General features: G+C 36.2%; 2 protein-coding genes across 2 annotated transcripts; both read left to right on the forward strand.

The window, feature by feature from the left end:
• The first annotated feature begins 438 nt into the window (after positions 1–438).
• LOC107160545 (olfactory receptor 10-like) lies at positions 439–5,836 on the forward strand. The gene has a single exon (XM_048786852.1). The coding sequence runs from the start codon at positions 1,770–1,772 to the stop codon at positions 2,706–2,708; it is 939 nt and encodes a 312-aa protein (XP_048642809.1). The 5' UTR covers positions 439–1,769; the 3' UTR covers positions 2,709–5,836.
• A 10,184-nt stretch (positions 5,837–16,020) lies between these two features.
• On the forward strand, positions 16,021–23,685 carry LOC107160551 (olfactory receptor 2Y1-like). The gene has a single exon (XM_048786861.1). The coding sequence runs from the start codon at positions 20,023–20,025 to the stop codon at positions 20,959–20,961; it is 939 nt and encodes a 312-aa protein (XP_048642818.1). The 5' UTR covers positions 16,021–20,022; the 3' UTR covers positions 20,962–23,685.
• The last annotated feature ends 1,590 nt before the right edge of the window (positions 23,686–25,275 follow it).

Genomic DNA, 25,275 nt, shown 5'->3' on the forward strand with positions numbered 1-25,275 from the left:
AGACCATGCAGTTTTTGTTATTTCCCTTTCATAATGTCACCCAGTTCCATCCATGTTATAGTAAATGGCAGGCTATTCTTGTCTTTTAAATTGTTCTTGTGCATGAAATGATATAAGACTAATTTCATTTCTTTGACTGAAGAAATTTATTTAACCCAGGACAATTTATGAAAGACACTATCCTTTCTTTATTGTGTTCTATTAGTGCCCTGGTGAAAAGTTAAACAGATATGTTAGTATTTATATCTGGACCATGTCTTCTGATCCACTGGTCCATGTGTGTGTGTGTGTGTGTGTGTGTGTGTGTATGTGTGTACACCATACTGTTTTGGTTACTTTTGTTTTGTAAAAAAAATTAAATCAGGAAATGCAACACCACAACTTTAAAAAAATTTTCAGAATTACTTTGGCTATATGGGATTGTATTTAGCTATTAAGTTGGCAAGTTTTATGTTCTCCATTGTCCAACTGAAGTTTGGAAGCTAAGTTCAATTCTTTCAGTTCAAATATATTATTATTTTATTAACTAAAATGACCATTTATATTTTGATTGTTCAGGTATCATCATATTAAAGTTCTCTTTTGGATTATGGATTCTATTGCTGATAACTTTTTTCCTCTTTTACTTTCTGACATATTTTCAAATGGTCTTGTTTGGATTTTTGCCACAAGAAATGCTAGCCTTTCATGGAAGGCAAATTTTCATGTCTATCCCTCTTCCATAGTCTATCAAAAAGTGTTATTTGTTATCCTGTGGATTTCTTAAAAGAAATTTTTTTATGAAATTTACAGGGAGAGTCAAATGCTATACATGACAAAATTTCTTTAATAGCTGTTATGTGTAATGAATTAATATAACATTAATTTATCATATCTTGAGTATTATAAGGGAAGATGCTAATATTTATTTTATATTCAATTAGTTCTGTACCACTGAGGAGCTCTCAGCTGAGAAAGGAAAAGACATGTAAAAATATTTCAGTGAGTGGACAAGTACTAGAGAGAAACTATGCAAAGAGGGCTGGGTGAGAAAAGAAAGAACAGCTCTTTCTGTGCAGGTGAAGTATAGGATTTATCAGATGAAGATGTGGGCAAGTGGCATTCTAGGCATGATGACTCACTATAAAGAACATATTTGTTGCTAATTGTTTTTTTTTCCCCTAAAGAGATGGATCAACAGTCTACTGAGTTTTTTTCTGATCAAAGGCAGCTGGTCATGAACAAATTTTCCAGGATTGGTGCACTAACTATATTTATTGAGTTGAAAAGCCTATTTACACCCAGAGGTCAAATTTCTGATATCAGTGTGATAAGTCCTAGATTAAAATTTGAAAGAAGTTACCGATAGATCCAGGAGAGGAAAAAAAAGGAGAAAAACAATAATAATGTTGCATTTTTATGCCTTAGGTATTTAAAAGCAGTGTCTACATTACTACATTTTGTTGTAATATCAATGCAAGGTGGAAACAAAGTGTCACCTCTACTTTCAGACAAGGAAGCATAAGATCCACAGGACTGAGTGACCTGACCTGTCACAGAACACACAGGCAGCAGGGCCACAGTCAAAGAAAGATGACATCATTCCTAATCCAGTGATTTACAGTTTTAATAGGAAAAAAAATAAGAATACTGCATAGAACTGAACTGAATAGAAAACAGGGAAACACATCATTCTGGAGTATTTAGGGAATATTGTGAATAATTTTTTCATCCATGTTCTTCATAGGGGGTATTGAATTGTCTTCCATTATTTATGCAGGCACACAGCTATGGAAAATTTCAACACCAGTTTTGGAGAGGGCTTCATTTTGGTGGGCTTCTCCGATTGGCCTCAACTGGAACTCATCCTTTTTATTTATATTTCGATTTTCTACTCCCTAACCCTCTTTGGCAACACCACCATCATCATTCTCTCACGACTGTATCCTCGACTGCACACACCCATGTACTTCTTCCTCTGCCACCTCTCCTTCCTGGACTTCTGCTATACCACCAGCACTGTGCCCCAGCTGCTGATCAATCTTTCTGGACTTGACAGGACCATCAGCTACGGAGGGTGTGTGGCCCAGCTCTTCATTGTCCTCGCCCTGGGTTCCATTGAGAGTATGCTGTTGGTGGTGATGGCCTTTGACCGCTATGCTGCTGTGTGTCGTCCACTCCACTACACAACCATCATGCACCCCCTTCTCTGCCTGACTCTGGCTATTGCTGCCTGGGTGGGAGGTCTCATGAACTCTCTGATTCAGACAAGCCTCATGATGGCCATGCCTCTTTGTGGACTCCATTACCTGAACCACTTCTTCTGTGAGATGCCTGTATTCCTGAAGTTGGCTTGTGAGGACACAGAAGGCACAGAGGCCAAGATGTTTGTGGCCCGAGTCATAGTTGTGGCTGTTCCTGCAGCACTGATTGTTGGCTCCTATGCACACATTGCTCAGGCAGTGCTGAGGATCAAATCAATGGCAGGGCGCAGAAAGGCTTTTGGGACCTGTGGGTCCCACCTCCTTGTGGTTTGTCTGTTTTATGGCTCAGCCATGTACACATACCTCCAACCCACGGGCAGTTACTCTGAGAGCGAGGGAAAATTTGTTGCCCTTTTCTATACTATCATCATTCCCATGCTCAATCCTCTGATCTATACCCTAAGGAACAAGGACATGAAAGGGGCTCTCTGGAAAGTACTAGAAAGAGGCAGAGACAGAGAGTAACAGATTAATGAAATTTGAATAATTTTTTGTCAGAGCCCTCAGATGATGGAGCCCATCCTGTTCGTTGTAGAGTAGTTAGTGTATGGAAAACAGTTCTCAACAGGTCTCAGGGTTTTGGTTATCTTGTTTAGAAGTTTGAATTGGATTTTTATTGGGATGTTCAGTTTTTGTGATCAGTGTAGCAGGGAGGAAGTATTGGTTCATATCACTACTTTCTAAAGGAATGAGTCTGAATCATGACCAATTGGGAAGGATGAACGTTGGATTCTTGATGTTTCAAAATAAGAGAAGTATTAATTAAAAATAACCCCCATTTTTCAAGTCAGATACCAATGTGATTCCACATAGATGGCACTGTGACAAAGGCAGAGCACTTGAGTTAACACTGATTTTCTAATTTTCTATGACCCTGGCCCAACTTCTTCATGTCTCAGGGCCTGTTTCAAAGGTCTCTTACAGAGGTCACTCTTCTAGGATACTTGGAGAAAATAATTCATCAAGAACAGGGCTATTTCATGGAGCATGTAAGTTTCAGACAGGGGTGTCATTTACCCACTAAAGAAAAAACCAAAATCATTTGGTTAGCACTGAATAAAGGAAGAGAGTAATGTCTTGTCAGTCTCACCAAGAATCTTAGTTATGCTGTTTGGTGTCATTGAGAAGAAATTTCCCATGTAAGACAGAAGACAATAGAGAAGAAATCAGTATACAATAACGAATGAATGGAAAAATTTTAAATAAAAATAATCTATATGCTGTACATCAGCAGATAAAAGGAAATTTTACAGGAAAATATTTATCTCAAAGTTAACTAAGGAAATAAAAAGAAACCAAGCAAAAGGCTAATAAATACTTATCATTTGACCACATGTGAAGTTTTATATCTGGGTTATACTCTATTCCATTTGTGTATGTCCCTCTTTACAGCAGTACACAGTTCCACCATTTTCATTGCACTACACATATTTAGAGGATGGTTTCATGAAGAAAATTACAGGTATCTTTGTTAATAACCCTTTGCTGTGTTTGCAAATTTCAATTTGACTGAATCATCTTTTATTTGAATAGCTATCACTAGTATTTGATTAATATGTGAAAATTTGTTTTGCATAAATATTCATTAATCCTATAAGAGCATTGTGAGAGATAGTTCTATTTATATTCCCTGCTTATTAAGGACAATGCTGTTTCAGAGTTTTTAAGGAATTTATTCAAGTTCACATAGCAAATAAGGGATGAAGCTGAGACAAACTTTCTGTGATCCTAACGAGAACCCTTATTATAACACATTGCCAGTTCTATTTTCTGAGAGCAAACTTGTAATAGAGAAATATTGAGGTTAGAAAGAAAGGTGGTAGATGATATAAAAGGGCTCTAGGGTAATACAAAAGTAAAAGGACAGTCTCTTCAACAAATGGTTCTGGAAAAACTGGCTATCCACATGCAAAGGATGAGTGTGGCCCACCTGTGCATGAGTGCATGCACACACACACACACACACACACTCTTACCTTTCACATTACATGGAAAACTATAAAGCTTTCCTAAGAAAATATGAGAAAAATTTCATGACATTAGAAATTGGCAATGAATTCTTAGATATGACGCCAAAAGCATAGATAACAGAAGTAAAACTATATAAATAGGCCCACATCAAAATTAAAATTTTTGTGCATCAAAAGACACAATCAACAGAGTGAAAGAACAAAGTATCCAATAGAAGATAATTTTTCCAAATCACATGTCTGGTAATGGATTAATATTCATAATATATAAAGACCACCTACAGTTCAACAACAAAAATGAATAACCTGATTTAAAGACAGTTAAAGGAATTGAATAGGCATTTCATTAAAGAAGATATACAAATGGCTAGCAAGCACAATAAAAAATGCTCAAATAACTGATCATTAGTTAATGCAAATCAAAACCTCACACATATGCTACTTGTATCTATTAGGATGAATAGTATTTTTAAAACCCAAAGATAACATGTGATAATGAGAATATAGTGAAATTACAATGTCTTATGCACTCTTAGTACTAATATAAATTTCTGATATCTCAATGGAAAAAAAGTATGGTGTTTCCCATTATAAAATAAATAAAAATAGAATTATCAAATTGTCTAGCCATTTTATTTCTGAGTACATATTCAAAAGAACTGAACACAGTGTTTTGAAGAGATATTTGCATGCCCATTGTACTAGGGTTGTCCAGAAAGGCAGGACTATGTGGGAGGAAATATGAAGGCATTTATTAGGGGAATTTGCTCATGTAGTTAAAAAGGTTGAGAAGCCCCACAGCAGGCCATCTGCAAGCTGGAGACTGAAATGCCAGTAATATGGTCAGTCTGAACGCTTCAGAACAAGGGAAGCCAATATTGTAACTTTCACCTGAGAGTGAGCCCTGAGAACAGGGGTCCCTGGCTTAAGTCCTGGAATCCAAAGACTAGGAAGCCTGGAGTCCTGATGTACAACCAGGGAGAAATAGTGTGCTCCAGGACGGAGAGAGGGGGGCAGGAGAGAAAAAAACAGAGAAAGAGAGAGAGAATTCTGTTTGTTTTATTTTATTTTTATTTTTTTGGTATTCTATCCTGGTTCCCAGCTAATTAGAGAGTGCCCACTTTCTTTCTTTTCTCCTTTTTTTTTTGATTTTGTAGTTGTAAATGGACAGAATGTCTTTATTTGATTTGTTTATTTTTATGTGATGCCAAAGATCTAGCCCAGTGCCTCATCATGCTAGACAAGTACTCTGCCACTGAGCTATAGCCCCAGCCCGAGAGTGCCCACTTGCCCACTTTCTACCTTGAACAGATCTTCTCAACTACACTAACATCACTAACATGTTAATATACTCTGGAAATATCCTCACAAAAACATTCAGAAATAATGCTTTACCAGTTCTTTTGGTATTTATTAATCCAGTTAAATTGACAATAGAAATTAACTAATTAACCATCAAACCTGTATCCATAGCAGCATCATTCATTCACATTAGCCAAGAAGTACAAGCAATACCACTGTTCACATACAGGTGAATGGATGTGTACAATGTGGCCCACCTGTCCATGAGCGCACACACGCGAGCGCGCGCGCGCACACACACACACACACACACACACTCAACGGAACTCTATCCAGCATTTAAAAAAGTCAATTCAAACATATACTATAGCATGGTAGAACTTTGTGAACTATAAAGTATAATCTAAGTTAAATAGCCAGTCACAAAAAGACAAATACTGTATAATATAGAGAATTCATAGAAAGAAAAATTAGAATTGTTGTTTCTAGGGATTAGAGAAGAGAAAAATGGGGAGTTGTTATCTAATGGATATAGAATTTCACTTTTGTAAGAATAAATAGTTCTGGAGACCTGTCACACAACAATACGAATATCTATAATGCCATTGACCTGTATACTTAAAATGGTTAAAATGGTAAAATTTATGTTATGTTTATTTGATAACAATCACACAAAGCACTTAAAATTAGTAGTGTTCTAAACATCAGTAATTATTATGTAGAAAATGTCATAGAAAAATTTATAATGACCTTCATAGAGAAAATTACAAAATATATCTGAGGAACATGTAAAAACACCTAAATCATTATAAAGATTGACATATTCATGTTTGCAAGAATCTAAGAATTTTCTACTTTTCTCAAACAAATTCTAATTATTCTCCAATGTAATTCTAAAAATATCCAAAGAGAGGCCTTCCATAGAACTTTAATAGACTTTAACATTCTCATGAAAAAACAAAAAGCCAAAAAGAGTAAAGAGACTTCTTCTAAAAAGTAAAAAATCTTTGGAGACCTGGGCTATAAATTATCAAGTTGTAAATCTAATAATAAAGACAATGGGTATGATCAGAAGAACAGAAGATGGAACAGCTGATAAAAAGAAGCACCAGAAAGAGATCCATGCATATAGTGAAATTTGATACATGCCAAAGGAAAAATTACCAGGGAAACTGGGGTGGTCCATTAAGTGTTACTCAGACAATAGATTATCTGAAACAAAAAATATAAATCTCTATGTTAAACCATACACCAAGTTGATTTGAGGCCTCAATGTGAAAAAGCAAGATACCAAATTTTTCAGGAGACCATAGGTAAGAATATACCTAGGTGCTCAGACTTTTTTTGTAGTTTTTTTCCTCATTTTTCTTAGTTTTTAGGGAAAATATTAACATATATTAATTGTACATACTAATGGGGTTTAGCATGATATTTCCATACATGCATAGAGCATGCATGGATCAAATCCAACAACCTCCCTCCTACTTCAACTCCACACCTTTTCCAGTATCCAGTAGTCACTATTCTACTTTAAGGTTGACTCTTTTAGCTTCCATAATGAGAGAGAATATGCAGTACTTATTTCCTTTCCATTTGGCTTACTTCACTTAAGTATAATGCCTCCTGCTTCACTTTTCTTGCTAAGGATTGCTTTGGCTTTTCTGGGTCTCTTACTTTTCCAAATGAATTTCATGATTGCTTTTTCTAATTCTATGAAGAATGTAATTGGGACTGTAATAGGAATTGCATTAAATCTGTATAATAGTTTTGGAAGTATGGCCATTTTGATGATATTAATTTTGCCTATCCAAGATTATTGGAAATCTTTCCATCTTCTGAGGTCTTCTTCAATTTATTTCTGGTGGCTCTGGCTATAGTTTCAATTTCTCTCTGATTGCTCTAGCTAGATATTCAAGGATTATGCTAAATAGAAGTGGAGAATGAGGACATCCTTGTCTTGTTCCAGTTTTTAGAGGTAATGCTTCCAATTTTTCTCCATTTAGAATTCTGTTGACTTTGGGCTTAACATAGATACCTTTTATAATGCTGGGTTATGTTTTTACTATCCCTAGTTTTTCTAATGTTTTAAACGTGAGGAGGCATTGTATTTTGTCAAATGCTTTTTCTGCATCTATTGAGATGGTCATATGATTCTTATCTTTAAGTCAATTTATGTGATGTATTATGTTTATTGATATCCATATGTTGAACCAACCTTGCATCCCTGGGATGAACCCCACTGAATAATGCTACACTCTTTAAAATATGTTTTTGTATGTAATTTATCAGAATTTTGGGGGGAATTTTTGCACCTATGTTCATCAGGGATATTGGTCTGAAGTTTTCTTCCCTTGATGTGTCTTTGTCTGGTTTTTGTATCAGGGTGATATTAGCCTCATAGAATGAGTTTGGGAGTGTTCAATCCTTTTCTATTTCATGGAATAATTTGAGGAGTATTGGTGTTAATTCTTCTTTGAAGGTCTTGTAGAATTTGGCTGAGAATCCATCTTGTCCTGGGCTTTTCTTGATTAATAGGCTTTTGGTGGTGTCTGCTATTTCATTACTTGAAATTGATCTGTTTAAATTTAGTATGGCCTCTTGGTTCAGTTTGGGTAGATCATGTGTCTCTAGAGATTTGTCAGTGTCTTCAAGATTTTCTATTTTATTTGAGTATAAATTTTCAAAATAGTTTCTAATTATCTTCTCTATTTCAGTAGTGTCTGTCATGATATTTCCTTTTTCATCACAAATGTTAGTAATTTGAGTTTTCTTTCTCTCTTTGTTAATATAGCTAAGGGTTTATCCATTTTATTTTTCAAAGAACCAACTTTTTGTTTTGTCAATTTTTTGAATTGTTTCTTTTGTTTCAATGTCATTGATTTCAGCTCTGAATTTAATTATTACCTGTATTCTCTTGCTTTCGGTGTTGATTTGTTCTTCTTTTTCTATGGCTTTGAGATGTAATATTAGGTCATTTATTTGTTGACTTTTTATTATTTTAATGAATGAGCTCAATGCAATGAATTTCCTCTTAGCACTGGCTTTCATAGTGTCCCAAAGATTTTGATATGTTGTATCGGTGTTTTCATTATCTCTTAGTACTTTTTTTATTTCCTCCCTGATTCCTACTACTATCCATTCATCATTCAATAGTATGTTATTTAGTCTCCAGGTGAAGTACTTTTTAATTTCATCATTGATTACTAGTTTTACTCTATAATGATATGAAAGAATACAGGGTAGTGTGTGTGTGTGTGTGTGTGTGTGTGTGTGTGTGTGTGTGTGTATTTGCTGAGAGTCACTTTGTGGCATAACATTTGGTCTATTTTAGAGAAGGATCCATGTGCTGCTGAGAAAAAAAGTGTATTCACCCATGGATAGATGAAATACTCTATATATGTTCATTAATTCTAAATTATTGATTGTATTATTTAGTTTTATAGTTTCTTTGTTTAGCTTTTGTTTGAAAGATCTATCCAGTAGTGAGAGAGGAGTGTTAAAGTCACCCAGAATTATTGTGTTGTAATCTATTTGATTCTTGAAATTAAGAAGAGTTTGTTTATTGTACATAGATGTTCCATTGTTTGGAGCATACATATATATAAGATTGTTATGTCTTGTTTACAGTATAAAAAGCCCTTCTTTGTCCCTTCTGATTAACTTTGGCTTGAAGTCCACTTTATCTGATGTGTGGATTGAAATCTCTGCTTGTTTATGCAGTCCATGTGAGTGTTATGTTTTTTCCCACCCTTTCACCTTCAGTCTGTGGATGTCTTTTCCTAAGAGGTGAGTCTCTTGAAGATAGAATATTGTTGGATCTTTTTAAAAAATTCAATCTACCAGTCTATGTCTTTTGATTAATGAGGTTAGGCCATTAACATTCAGGTTATTATTGAGATATGATTTGTATTCCTGATCATTTGGGTTTATTTTTGGATTTTAACTTGACTTGGTTTCACCTTTGATTGATTTCTCTTTGGTGTGGTCCTCCCTTTGGTAGTTTTTTTTTCATTTCCTCCTCATGTATTGTTTTGGTAGTATGGCCATTTTGACAATATTAATTTTGCCTATCCAAGATTATTAGAAATCTTTCCATCTTCTAAGGTCTTCTTCAATTTCCTTCTGGTGGCTCTGGCTATAGTTTCAATTTCTTTCTGATTGAACATTGCTAAGAATGTTCTATAGTGCAGGCTTTCTAGTTGTGAATTCTTTTAACTTTTGTTTATAATGGGAGGTTTGAATTTCATCTTCAAATCTGAAGCTTAGTTTAGCTGGATATAAAATTCTTGGTTGGCATCCATTTTCTTTCAGAGCTAGATATATGCTATTCCAGGACCTCCTGGTGTTGAGGGTCTGGATTGAGAAAACAGCTGAGATCTGAATTGGTTTTTTCCATATATAATTTGGCTTTTTTCTCTTGCAACCTTTAAAATTCTATCCTTATTCTGTGTGTTGGTCATTCTCATTATAATGTTGTTTGCTTTGGGCCTGCTGTAAAATTTTGTACTTTTGGGATTTTGTAAGACTCTCATAGTTGATTTTCCATTTTATTCTTTAGATTTGGGAAATTTTCTAATATTATATCATTGAGAAGGTTGTGCATTCCTTTAATTTTTCCACAGCTTTGTGTTTTCTGATAAATATTAAATTTGGTCTTCATGTTATTCCATGTTTCTTGGAAGTTCTGTTCATTGTTAACTAACCATTTGGTCTGTACTGACTTTATTTTCAAGAGTATATATTTTGTCTTCATTTCCTGAGGTTCTGTCTTCCAAGTGGTCTAGTCTTAGTGACACTTTTCATTGGATTTTTAATTTGGTTTATTTTTCCTTCAATTTTGAGGATTTCTGCTTGGTTCCTTTTTATAATCTCTGCCTCTTTGTTGAAGTGATCTTTCACTTCCTGTATTTTCTCTATGATACCATCCTTTATTTCAAAGATCAGTCTAACTGTGTACCTTCTAAACTCCTTCTCTGATATTTCTTTTACTATGTTTTCTATGGATTCTATTGTTGGAATAACTTCATTTGTTTGAGGTGCTTTGTTTCCTTGTCTTTTCATATTGTTTGTATGTCTTCCTACCTAGTGATATGAAGCTAAGGCAGTACAGTTTCTACCCTGTAGTCTTGTAGTGTTCCTGAAGGCTTCCAGTACCTCACCTTTAAGGGAGAGACCAATATGAACAGCACTCAATGCAAAAAATATACAGCCTTAAACCAAGTAGCTCCAATAGGTGTTGTGTTCAATTATTATCTACAATATGAATAGTAAGTTTGCTAAAAGAGTTTACTATTTTAAATGCTGGACAAATGGGAACAGTAGTGTAAGATGTGATGTTTATGAGGGAGGAGAGAAGACATAACAATTTATAATAAGAGTGAAGGAAGAATTAATAGGGGTTGGCTGTTAGCATGAGAGAAGTGAGAAAGAGAATCCAGGGAGACAGATAAGTGAGTGAAAAAATATATACAAATTTTGAAAAATAATAATAAAAAAATAAGACTACACAACAAAACTCTAATATACTACTTAGACATCCCATGCCTCAATAAATTGATGCATAAAAAATGTTTGGATTCAAAGGTGGTAAAGATGTGAGCGAGAGAAAAATAAAATAATAAAAATAATAATAAGGGCCAGGATTGTGGCTGAGTGGTAGAGGCACTGGGTTCAATCCCCAGCACCACAAAAAATAAAATAAAGGTATTTTGTCCATCTACAACTAATTTAAAAAAATAATAAAAAATTAAAAAGAAAAGTTTCAATGGAAACTTGAACAATTGCTTCCGTTGTCTTTCAAAAAATTTTCTCAGCTGCCCTTCTCCACAGATGGGTGGGATTGTCTAGATTTTGATGGTAGCTCCAGTCTGGTGGGTGCTGGACTGGTTGGCTGGGTGAGCTGATAGCAAGATATGCTCACATCTTCTTCTAGTCTTCCCACCCATTGTATCTGGCCCCTTCCTTCCCTGTGCACATCAGGACTCACTGAGCTGGAGAGAGCCAAGTTCTCTCCAGTTTCTCCAACCTGTGCTCCCTCTGGAGAACTGCCCCCCATATTTAGCTTTCCACAGGCTAGTCAGGCCCAGACTGGCCCACTCAGACCTAGCTGCAATCTGACAGATCTGGGCTTCAGATTGCCCAGGCTCTGCCTTGCTGCAGTCCCAAGATCTCAATGCTGTTCCAACTTGCAGAGACACCACCAGGGATGTGCTCACACAAAGGAACAACCCTGCAAAGAGGCAGCCAGATGGCAACATATTCACCAGGAAGAGCTCAGTGCAGGTACCCCGACAATATATCTCCAGGCCCTGGCAGGTGACCTCAAACTGAGTCGGTTACACTCCACGATGGCAGAGGTGGCAGCAGCAAACCTGCAGGCCCCTTGTTCCTGGACTCCCTGGCTCTGGCCAGTGTCCCAAGATGGTTGTAGCTGTGTGTAACCAAGCCTGCAGGTGCTCTGACAATGAACTTCCAGGCAAAAATGGGCAGCAGGCAGCAGGCGATCCATGGGCAAACAGTGGGCCATTGGCTGGTGGATGTCAGGAGGTGGGCAATGGGCAAGCAAAAGGCGGGCAAGTGGGCAAATGATGGCCATTGGGCAGCAGTCAGAGAGCAATCTCTCCAGATGGATTTGCTGTGCTCCCACAGGGTTGACAAGTGAGGTGCTGGATAAAGATCCACACTGCATCAAAGTAGAGGCCACTGAGGATTGGAGAGGAAACTGTGAAAAAAGATAGTCCACACAGCTTGGCAGACACCAGTCAGGATCTGCGCAAATCTTCAGCAGCTTGACCTCTGGCTCTGGGCAGTGTTGCAGGCAATCTACACAGAGTCTACACAGAGAGCCTTGTATACTGCACTGTGACCTTCACTGAACAATCTCAAAGATTCATTTTTTGAGAAGACACAACCATAGGAAAAGGATTATTATTAAACATACATGGACACAAACACATGTGTGTGAGTGCAAGTGTGCACACACACATACATACATACATATTCCCCATAAAGTGAAAACTAAGCTAGATATTAGGAGGTGTTTTCATTGTGCCTAATCAATGGAAGATTAATATGCACAAAATAAAATTGATCTTACAAGTCTTGTTGAAAAGCAAAAATATACCAATAAAATAGAAAAATACATATTTAGATAATTTCGGAAGAAAATTAGGCAACATATAATGTGAAAAAATGCTCACCCTCACTCATAATCAATGACAAGCAAATTAAAATTGTCAATGAGGTACAATTACATACTTAACACATTAGTAAACATTTAAAGCTTTTTTGTGTGTTTTATTTTGCTAGGACAGAGAAGAGACAAATTCTAGTGATTCTAAGTATCTTTCAATGTTGAAGATACTTTGTATTTTTGGACTCAGATTTGACTGTGATAAACCATTTAGAAAAAACTCTTGTCCACAGACACAAGAGCAGGGTATAAAAATGCTCATTGCCATATTGTTTGAAGTGGCCAAATATTTGAAACAGCATATAGATTGTTCTTTGAATATGTGACTAAAGGGTGGTATATTAATGCCATGATTCTATGTAGCAGTTAAAATGAGTGAACCCCTCAACCCCCACCAAGTAGAAAACCATCTGAGGAGGCCAGTGACAGTCATTTTCACTTATGACCCATTTCTTCATATTTATCCTGTGTTTATAAATATATAGTAGAATGTGGGAAAGATTTTTACACTCGGAATCAAAGGGATTTTGTTTTAATTATGGATTTCCCATTTTAGTAATTTCTTGGTTACAGCGAGTTTGTTAAATTATTCTGAGTTTTTGGTCTACAGGTTTCCAAGGACTTTCTGTTATCTATAAATGATGAAAATAGTTGCGACACCTTCTCAGGGTTATTCTTGGACAATAAAAGGAAGTTTTCCATTGGGTTTAGAGGGATCATAATACATAAAAATAAATTTGTGTTAATGGTTATAGTCTATGAGTTCCATTTGACCAATGTCTTAATTAGCAATATATTTTTAAATGCAAATTTTATGAAAAGTATAAAGGTATGAAATAAAGGTTTTAGTGAAAGCATGAAGTGTTATTTTTCCTGTTAAAATCCCAATCAGTAAATGGGCTAAGGAACTGAACAGACACTCCACAGAAAAAGAAATAGAATCAATCAACAAACATATGGAAAACTTTTTAACATCTCTAGCAATTAGAGAAATATAAATCAAAATACTCTAAAATTCATCTCACTCTCTTCAGAAAGGCAATTATCAAGAATACAAGCAATAATAAATGTTGGTGAGGATGTGGGGAAAAAGGCACACTCTTACATTGCTGGTGGGACTGCAAATTGGTGCACCCAGTCTGGAAAGTAGTATGGAGATTCCTCAGAAAACTGGGAATGGAACCACAATTTGACCCAGCTATCCCAACCTTGGTTTATACCCAAAGAACTTAAAATCAGCATACTACAGTGACATAGCTGCATCAATATTTATAGCAGCTCAACTCACAGTAGCTAAGCTACAGAACCAAACAAGCTGCCCTTTAACAGATGAATGGATAAAGAAAATGTGGTACATATAAACAGTGTAATATTACTCAGCCTTAAAGAAGATTGAAATGATGACATTTGCAGGTAAATGGATAGAATTGGAGAATATCATGCTAAGCGAAGTAAGCCAATCCCCAAAATCCAAAGGCCAAATGTTCTTTCTGATTAGTGAATACTGATCCATATTGGGGGAGGGCATGGGAAAAATAGAGGAACTTTGATTGGGAAAAGGGGAGGGGGAGAAGGAAGGGCATATGGGGGCAGGCAAGATGGTAGAATGTGATGGACATTATTACCCTAGGTACATGTATGACTGCACATACGGTGTGATGCTACATCATGTACAACCAGAGAAATGAAAAGTTATGCTGAAATTGTGTACAAGGAATCAAAATGCCTTCTGTTGTCATATATACCTAGTTAAAATAAATAAATTTTAAAAAAGAAATTTCATTAGTTCTTGCCTAAAGTTGAGGGTGAGAAGGGCAAGAGACTGTGAATGGGCATGACTTATCATTTTGGGTTAATGAAAATATTAAAAAATGACGGATGCACAGTTCCAGGAATGTAGTAAAAATAATTGAATTTCATACTTTAAATGTGTGAACTGTATAATGGGTGGATTGTTTCTTCATAAAGATGTTGAAAGTAATATGTGCTATTTACAAGGAACAGAAAACTGTCATTGTGTGAAGAAAATTCCATCTCTCCCCACTTGTTTTCTATATTCAACATCTTTTATCTAATAAGCAGCACAGTAAAACCATTCCCATACTTTTCTTTATGTTTATATAGCCACACATTTGCACGCATGTAGATCCTCCATTCATTACAGAAATAAGACAGTGCTATCCATGCTCCCAGAGTAAAGGTGGACACTATTGCTACTTTGATTTCAAATATTTAAGGTGATGTAGGTCTCTCATTGGCTGTGGACTTTTGTGGAACCAGAGATTGCATTTTCTATGTTTATTTCAGGCAAAGAGTAAGCACCGAATAAGTACTTGTACTACTCTAACCCTAATTACCATGGAGTAAATGTCTACCACACACCAGGCACCTCACATACATTGTGCTATTAATCCATAAACACTGTTACAGAATATGCCACATTAACGCCATCTTTATGATGAGAAAACTGAAGCTCAAGCCTATCAAGAAAGCTCTTCAAAGTTGTAAAGCTAGTAATAGCAGAGCCATTTCCCTGTATCACATTATGATGTTTTTAAAGCACATAGAAAATTTTGAATCTAAATAAGATTTTTATTTATCATAGCATTTGGCATAATGTTAATTTCTCAATAAGGAATTGTTGTTTGAGCTAATAAATGAATTCATTTTATTTTAAAATTTGTTGTGGATAAAAGCAGGGTATAAAGAAATAAGAAATATTAATACATAGTATAGTGTATGAAAGAAATATATAACTTCAAATTTTTGATCAAGGAAGTAAATATTTAGTTGCTAGGTAAAATGAGAACATGAGCATTAGATGCAGATATCAGGGAAAAAGACATTTGGATTGTGGTGACAATGGTGGCTCCAAGTGAGACATAGAATTTGGTCTGATTGAAGGTCTGATAGGATGAGGGTCAAAGTAAGGAAAGTGGGAGAAATCCAAGACTTCAGAGTCCCATGAGCAAGGGAGAAGTTGTGTTCTGGGGACAGCATATACATCAGTTTGGTTTGGGCAGAATGTGATGAAGGGCGTGAACTGAGAATTGCAAGGCAGATATTGAGCCAGTAAGTTGATTTTAATTGCCAGGTAGGGGCCCAGAAGTCTCCAAGGTTGCCCTTGGTAAACAATTCTTTCTCCAATGCTTTTAAGGAGGACTTCCAATTCCCCAGGGCAGAAGTGATATACTTAGCGTTAGAGTCAGGAGGTGGTTTGATATTGCACCAGCTCCTTCCTGGAATGTGTGTGTTAGAGTGTGCCCAGGGGTCGGGAGGATTCTCTTAAACCTATTATGTTATGAGTATCAGCAGACTCCCCTGTTGGAGGAGAACACCATATGTAATTATGATTTCTCCAGGACAATAGCTCTGATCCATACTCTTTACCTTAAAGATAAAGTCAGGAAAAAGGAGGTAAGTGTCCCTCTCAGCCATCTCCAGATGTTACCAGTCCTCAATGGATCTCACGAGGCCTTTGGAAACAATTGAGTTGAAGCAGGTTAAATCATCAGTTTTCTTTCCTGGAACTGCCTGGATGGGCTACTTTGGCTTCACAATTAATACAAAACTAGAAAATTTTCTATAGGTAACTAGCAATGGGTTCCATTAGGTTGATTCCCTAGCTTGAGTATATAGAAATGTTAAATTCGCGCTAGATATATTTTATCACTGATAGTCTTTCTTTCTTTATCACCTTTCTATTCATCCACCTACTCATCTATACTCAGTATGTCAAAAAATAATCTTACCTGTTTCTCTTTCTCTCCAAGTACCTAAACTTAGTGTAAACACATATTCTTTAAATGTAAAATGTGAGGATTAGCTTAAAACCATTTTGAAATCCTTTTCAGTACACAAGTACTGTAGTGCCAAGGTTTTCATATGGAAAGTAAATAGTAGATATCAGAGCCAGGTGACAAAGGATAGAGGCATGGTCAGAGGAGTTTGTTTGTTTGTTTGTTTGTTTGCTAATTTTCATAAATCAATAAAGACTTCTTGGAGAAATAAACAACAGGAAGGAATACATCCTAGATGGAGACAATGTTCTGTGTTGGGAGTCAAAGTTAAAATGAAGAATTTGTTAATTTCAGACTTTTGATGTGAACCAAAATGACTGAACTCCAACTGTAGTTTTCTGGTCTTATGCTAGAAAATGTTGGTGGGGTATTATTATTGGACATTTGATAGAGAGATCTTGTGCATCACCCTGAGGACTTGTGTGAAAGAATGGATACTGTTTGATTGCTTATGTAAGACAATGTACCTGGGTAAGTGGATGATGGAGTTTGCAGAAGAGTAGACTACAATTGACAATGCACAGAATGTTTTGGTGACTTCCTAGATTTGATAATGAGTTCAGTCTTCCACAAACTAATAAGAGTACCACACGTGAGACATATTGGAGGAAGTGAAATTCAGTTCAGATTTAAGGATGGATGATCTTGCAATAAAGGTAATTAAAAAGAGACATTGGAACTTCCTCCCTTTGCTCAGAGCATTAAATTTTCTGGCCGGAATGTGGCTCCATTATAAAAAGCCAATATTGTAAAATTGGCAGACTCTTATGAAGAACAGAGTATTGCATTTGTCTAAAAAGCTTGTAAACATGATTTATGAACTCAAGAATTTTATTATTTAAATAGATTAGGCACACATAGACTTATTCACACATGAATATACACACACATCTACACATAGAGATAAATTTTAGCAATCAGTTATCACTGATTGCTAAATTGCTAATGATATAAATTATCATGCTTTTCTTTAGAATCCTCTTTTTTTAATCCAAAAAATCAACTTAAAACACCTGTTTCTCATGCAGGATGTTTTCAGATGACTTATTGACTTCATTGTCCTTAAATTCCATATATTTTATCAAATTTTTAATCCAAATCCACCGACAAGAACTGGAAATTACTCAAAATTCTGTTTGGTCAGTATAGAGTGTTAGGTATTATGCTTTTATTTAAATGTGAAATTGTAGGATAATTTGCCTACATATGTATGGCATAAAAATAAGAGTCATTAGATACAAGTTATCTCAGCACAATATCATTTCATTCTTTTACTGGAATGATAGGTTTGGGAAATATGAGAGGAAATGGAAATTTTGAAGCTGTTACCTTCATTTGAGGAACATGGAATGAAGCAAAGCTTGCATATCATAATGCTTTTCCTCAATATTTGGAAGATTGCTATTTATTTTGTGTGCCCCCTCACCCACTCATCTGCATGTCCTGGGACTCTCCTGATGAAGGCTCTATGCTGTGTAATCCCTGAGGCATTTGACCAGGGTCAAACCTTACCTACCTCAGTTATGAGATGTAGGACTAGCGATAATATGTTTGAATTTTTTTTTAGTTCATATGAGTAATAACTTTCATCTGCTCTTGAAAGATGGAAGGGACTCCCAGGAGTTGTGCAGATAAGAATAATTTTTCTCCTCCCATGACTTCTGAATGTAGAAATGAAGCAGACCTGTGGAGACAGGAATACAGCGGTGAATTAATTAACCGGACCTGGTTTCATGAAAATGAAAGATTACTGATGGACACATGGACACTGCCAAGTGGTTAAAATGTACAAAGCACACTCTTTGTAGCTTGAGAATATAGAAAACAATTTAATTACAATCAGAAACCTGTGAAACATGTTAATTTCTCTACAACTAAGTAAATTGATGCACAAAAGCAGATTTTTTAGTAAAATTTTCACTGGTCAGTGATAGAATTGTCCTAAAAGGATCTGACCATGGACTTCTATGGCTATTTCACTTTACCTCAGTGCTCAGGGTGGAAAAAGGAAAAAGAAAAAGACAAAAGACAAAAACAACTTTGGAGTATTGGTTAAGTGAACCACATATTAATACTTTATTATTATAATTCACATTTTCTTAATTTTTCCATAAGGATATCAAGGAAAACAACCAAATTCTTATTGGAATCTTGTTCTAGTGTTGATGCATTGATAATGATCTTTCAGTTTGGTAGACTTTGTAAAAAGAGAAATAAATTAATCTGGCAAGATTGTATTGAGAACATGCTAAATGTATTTTGATCACTGTTTTCTCTTTTGTGCTTCCTGACACACTTTCTTAGAATCTTTTTGGATTTTTTAAAATCACAAGTAATATCAACCTTTCACAGCAACTTCTTATGTCTATCTTACTTATCAGAGTTTATTAATGTGGATTAGCAGCTAATAAGCAAGTTTCAGAGGGGAAATGAATTTATCTTGAGATTTGAAGGAAGAGTCAAATGTTTCACTCAATAAAATTATTTAAAATAAACAAGAACAAGAGTAACATTAATTTAGAACTTCTCATATGCCAGAAGAGAAGACACCGATATTTTTTAAACTCACTCCGTTCTCCACCACCCAGGAGCTCACAGTATGGAGAGGGCGAAAGACATGTACAAGACTTTCAGTAGGTATGACAAGTGCTAAAGAGAAACTCTACAAAGAAGATTGGCCTAGAGAGGAGAAATAACTCTTCCTAGAGAGTTAAGGGATGTATTTATCAATTGCACAAAAAGGCAGGAAATATTCCGGGCATGAAAACTCATCTTGAGGAACATATTTTGTTGCAAATTATTTTTTCCCTTAAAGGAAAACACATATGTGACTTGCAGGTGGTCACCAACAGGGCTTCCATGATTGGTGTGGTGACAATATTCATGAGCAGAAGAAAGCAGATGAGCACCCAGGAGTTAAACTTGTAATCTCAGCCTGGATCTAGTTTTAGATCTTAACCTATTGAAACACTCTACCTAATAGGTCAAGAAGAGAAGCAAAGTAAAATAGAATAATAATGCCACTTTTTACACATTTGCATTTTAAAAGTAGTGCTCACATTATTAGCTGCTAATCCACATTAATAAACTCTGATAAGTAGGTAGGCATAAGAAGTTGCTGTGAAAAGTTGATATTACTTGTGATAAAAAAATCAAAAAAGATTATAAGAAAGTGTGTCAGGTTAGGTCCTCATCTCACTGCTGTGAGGGAGGCAATACATCATCTCTACTTTCAGACCAAGAGGCATCATATCCATCATATCCTGGCTAAAGTCTGGTCACAGATAGGCAATAGCGCTGTGGTTCAAACACAGATGACATCAATCATAATATAGTGATTTGGAGTCTAAAGAAAAGAGTCAGAATAGAAGACTGAACAGAAGTGAATTGAATAGCAAGGTATAAAATAAAAATATGGTTTTGGATGTATTTAGTTGTTATTGTGAAATGTTTTAACCCATGTTTCTCATAGGATCCATTGAATTTTCTTTTGCTGTTTGTGCAGGAGCAAGGCTATGGGAGGTTTCAATGCCAGTTTTGGAGAGGGCTTCATTTTGGTGGGCTTCTCAGATTGGCCTCAACTGGAACTCATCCTTTTTGTTTTTATTTCAATTTTCTACTCCCTAACTCTCATTGGCAACACCACCATCATTGCTCTCTCGCGACTGGACCCTCGACTGCACACGCCCATGTACTTCTTCCTCTGCCACCTCTCCTTCCTGGACCTCTGCTATACCACCAGCACTGTGCCCCAGCTGCTGATCAATCTCTCCAGACTTGACCAGACCATCACCTATGGAGGGTGTGTGGCCCAGCTCTTCATTGTCCTCGCCCTGGGTTCCATTGAGAGTATGCTGTTGGTGGTGATGGCCTTTGACCGCTATGCTGCTGTGTGTCGTCCACTCCACTACACAGCCATCATGCACCCACTTCTCTGCCTGACTCTGGCTATTGCTGCCTGGATGGGAGGCCTCATGAACTCTCTGATTCAGACAAGCCTCATGATGGCCATGCCTCTCTGTGGCCTCCATTACCTGAACCACTTTTTCTGTGAGATGCCTGTATTTTTGAAGCTGGCTTGTGAGGACACAGAAGGCACAGAGGCCAAGATGTTTGTGGCCCGCGCCATAATCTTGGTCTTTCCTGCAGCACTGATTGTTGGCTCCTATGCACACATTGCTCAGGCAGTGCTGAGGATCAAGTCAATGGCTGGGCGCAGAAAGGCTTTTGGGACATGTGGGTCTCACCTCCTGGTGGTTTCTCTTTTTTATGGGTCAACCATTTACACATACCTCCAACCCACAGGCAGTTACTCTGAGAGTGAAGGAAAGTTTGTTGCCCTTTTTTATACTATAATTACCCCCATGCTCAATCCTTTGATCTATACCCTAAGAAACAAGGATGTGAAGGGGGCTCTGAAAAAGATAGCAGGAAGAGGCAGAAACTCAGGGTAGAAGAGGAAAGGGACATCAATACAATTTTGTATGGTAGCTCTTCAATTATAAAACCCAACCTGTTCTTGCAAGGCAGTTGGTTAGTAGAAAGGCCTTAGGGTTTTGGTTTCTTCTGTGTTTGGAAATGGGAAGAGAAAATATATTGAGATACTTGCTAGTTCAGGGTCTATGATCAATGTGCAAAAGGGACTAAGCATTTGTATTATAATGCTTGGGAAGTGGATGTCTTGTATCCACTTGTGGGTAGTGGGGATAGGTTCTTGACAAGTCTGAGAGTCAGAGTAAAATTAATTCAGTACTCCAATACCTTCCCAGCATCATGCCATATAGATCACACTGTAACCAAAGGCAAAGGACTTGGATTGAGGCTTACTCTTCTAATTAATTGTTACCCTGGACATGTCCCTTTACATCTTGGGGTCTGTTTTTAAGGTCTCTTGAAGTGGCTAGCCTTCTATAATACTTGGACCAAGTAAGAAGACAATGATCAGAGGTAGTTCATGAAGCATACAAAATGTCACTTACTACTCAAAGAAAAAGGCAAGATCATTGGGAGGCATTATGTAAAAGGAGGAATCAGTGTCTCATTGGGTGCACCTCCAGTCTCAGAAATGCTGCTTGGTGTCATAGACAACACATTTTCATGAAAGAGAAGAGAGTAGAAAAGAAATGGGCATAAGAAAAATGAGCCAAGAGGAAGTTAAATAGAAAAGAATAAAGAATAAATTAGAGCATCACAAATCAAGAAGAAAAAGAGAGAGGAGGGTTGGTGGGGAGAGAGAGAGAGAGAGAGAGAGAGAGAGAGAGAGAGAGAGAGAGAAATATCTTTGTTTATAACCTTTAACAGTGTCCATAAATTTCACATTGAGTGAATCATCTTTTATTCCAAAACAATCATTATATTTGTTTGATATTTGGAAAACTTGTTTTGCAAATATTGTCATTAATCCTTACAACATCATTGTGAGAGTAGTAGTATTCCCTGCTTACTCATGATAAGATTAAGTTTCCAATGGTTTAAGCAACTTATACATGTTCACATGGCAAATATGGAGTGAAGCTGAGACACAGGCTTCTGAGATTCTAAAGGTAATCCACCAGTTCTATTTTCTCAGAACAAAATTGTAATGAAGGAATATTTAGATTTGAAAGAAACATGGTTGGAGGGGGTTTAATGTACTTCACTGTTTCTGGTCAGTGTTCTAAACTCTTCTGATTTATTTACATTTTGGTCAGGGGCCATATTTTCCCCTTCCCAAAGGAATATATAGTTCAAGCATCATGCTATGCATTATACTACATCATCACACTTAATTCTTACAAAATGAAATATAGCTTTATTCCCTCTTCCTGTTAGTTTTACTTATCAGGAGACTGACTTATTTCAAATTACCCACACATTAAATGGAGACTCAATATTTGAATCTCTTATTCAAAATTTTATCTGCCTAAGAATCTATATTTTTTATATTTATTAATTCAAGACACCAACCAATAATCCGCATGAAATAAATATCGTTTTTTTCTCTGTATACTTGTGTATCAAGGTCTAAATAATTTAAACATATGTAAAACCTGATAGAAGGCTTTATTTGAACAAACAGAACTGTATTTAATAAAAATTATTTTATGGTAATGTGTTGCTATTTTACTTAGCTTGCAGAGAATATAGCCACTCAATTATATTCATTGGAGCATGCACCTCATAGTCAAGAAATTTTAAGAGGCCACTGGTATATTTGGGCACATATAGCATTACTTTGTTACAAATCCTATCTTATGGGAAGCAAATGTCATCTCCATGGAAATCAACATCCCTTGGGTTTTGCTGGATCTTCTCACTCTGGCAATGGCTAATTGATCATCAGGGATCCTGGGTCCTCTAATCCTGACAGAGCCCGTGAATGACTTCTATAGTCCCTCAATTGGCAGTCTGATACAGGGAATTAAAGGTGATTTTCCTGCATGTAGTGGAATGTGAACACATTGGCATCCATTTCCTTTGGATTTTTTAATAGTTATTCATTAATTTTCAGAATACATTTTATTATTTATATTTCAGGCTCACAGCATGATATGGGATTCACTGAGAGAGTGAAATGGTCATCATGGTGAAGCACATTAACATATGTTTCATCACATGGGATACTCACATCTGACTTTTTTTGATGACAAGAAATCTATTTAACAAAAGTCCCTAACAACCCAATTTTATTAACTCTATCTTCATTTTGTACATTATATCTCTGGACTTGTTTGATCTACATCTCTCCATTTCTACCCAACTCTCTGCATATGGCAACCAGTGCTTTATTTTCCATCTCTGTAAATTTGACCCTAAAATTGAGATAGGGGCTGGAGTTGTGGCTCAGTGGTAGAGCACTTGCCTAGCACGCATGAGGCACTGGGTTCAATCCCTGGCACCACATAAAAATAAACAAAATAAAGGTATTATGTCCATCTACAACTAAAAATATTTTTTAAAGTGAGATAATGCCATATTTTCTTTCTATGTGTGGTTCACTCAGCATGTTTTCCTGGCTTATTCACACTATGTCCAATGACAGAATTGCTTTCTTTTCTTGAGGAAAGAATAATATTTCATTGTGACTACATATCACAGATTGTTTATTCATTTGTCCATTAATGGACACCAAGGTTGTTTCCACATCTTGGTTATGGTAAATAATACTACAATGGACATGATGTGAGGTGGTAATTTCATGTCCCAGAAGAAGAATTGCTGGATTGTATGATAGTTCTAATTTTAATTTCCTTAGGAAATGTATAGTGGCTTTAGTGTGTATTTTCCTGATGATTACAGATATAGAGCATATTTCATATGTCTTTGTACCCTTTTGATATCGTTGAGAAATTCCTATGCCCATTTCTAAATGGGTCCTTATTTTCTCCTATTTAATCTTTAGAGTTATTTATAAAATTCAAACATAAACTTCTTCTTAGTTACATGGTTTGCAAATATATTTTCCCAGTTGTTAGGCTGAATTTCAGTTTGTTGATTATTCTCTTTGCTCTTTGTTTTTCTTATTGGTTCTTTTTGGTTATACATAACATTAAGAATCATTTTGACATAATTATAAATGCGTAGTATTTTGCTTCAGTCCCCATTACATCCCATTGCCCTTCCGCTCCCTCCCCTCTATTATATTGACCTTTCTGCTATTTACTTAGAGTTTTTTAAATTAGTGTCTTATGGGTATACATGAGGGTGAAATGCACTGTGGTATATTCACACATCCATATAGGAAAGTTAGGTCAGATTCATTTCACTGTCTTTCCCTATTACACTCTTCCTCCCTTCCCTACATTCTCCTCCATCAACTCCACTGATCTTTCCTCTATTTTTTATTCTCTGCTCTTTATCTGTATTATCTTCCACATATCAGAGAAACATTGGACTTATGGCTTTGGGGGACTAATTTATTTCACTTAGCTTGATAATCTCCAGTTCCATCCATTTACCAGCAAATCCTATAATGTCATTCTTTCTTATGGATGAGAAATACACTCTTATGTATGTATGCCACATTCTCTTTATTATCTATTCATCTGTTGAAGAGCACCTAGGTTGGCTATTGTGAACTCTGCTACTATAAATATTGATGTGGCTATGTCCCTGTAGTATGCCATTTTTAAATCTTTTGAATATATACCATGTAGCGAGATAGCCGGATCTTATGGTGGTTCCATTCCTGGTTTTTAAGGAATCTCCATACTGCTTTCCAGATTCGTTGCACCAATTTGCAGTCCCACCAACAATGTATCAGTATGCCTTGTTCCACATGCTCACCAACATTTACTGTTACTTGTGATCTTGATAATTGCCATTCTGACTGCAATGAGAAGAAATCTTGGGTATTAGTGCCCTGAGTAGCAGTTGGCTAAGATTGTCTCCCATTCTGTTGGCTATCCATACTCAGGTTTCCTTTGCTGTGAAGACTTCTAATTTGATGCTATCTCACATATTGATTTGATTTTCCTTCTTGAACTTTAGGACTCTTGTTAAGTCAGTTCCTGAGCTGATATGTTGGAATGTCTATATTTTCTTCTAGCAGGCACAGGGTTTCATGTCTAATTTCTACATATTTGATCCATTTTGAGTTGAGTTTTGTGCAGAGTGAGATACAGGGGTTAAATTTCATTCACTACAAATGGATTTCCATTTTTTCCAGTACCGTTTATTTAAATGACTATCTTTTCTCCAACATATGTGTTTGGTACATTTGTATAGTATCAGCTAACTGTATTTATATGTGTTTTCCTCTGTGTTTTCTATTCTATTTTATTGGTCTT

The sequence above is a fragment of the Marmota marmota genome, unplaced genomic scaffold, assembly GCF_001458135.2.
Source record: "Marmota marmota marmota unplaced genomic scaffold, marMar, whole genome shotgun sequence".
In the NCBI taxonomy this organism is placed as follows: domain Eukaryota; kingdom Metazoa; phylum Chordata; class Mammalia; order Rodentia; family Sciuridae; genus Marmota; species Marmota marmota.

What these genes read in the sequence shown, in the direction of transcription:
- LOC107160545 (XM_048786852.1), top strand. Translation starts at nt 1,770, where the DNA reads ATGGAAAATTTCAACACCAGTTTTGGAGAGGGCTTCATTTTGGTGGGC.
- LOC107160551 (XM_048786861.1), top strand. Translation starts at nt 20,023, where the DNA reads ATGGGAGGTTTCAATGCCAGTTTTGGAGAGGGCTTCATTTTGGTGGGC.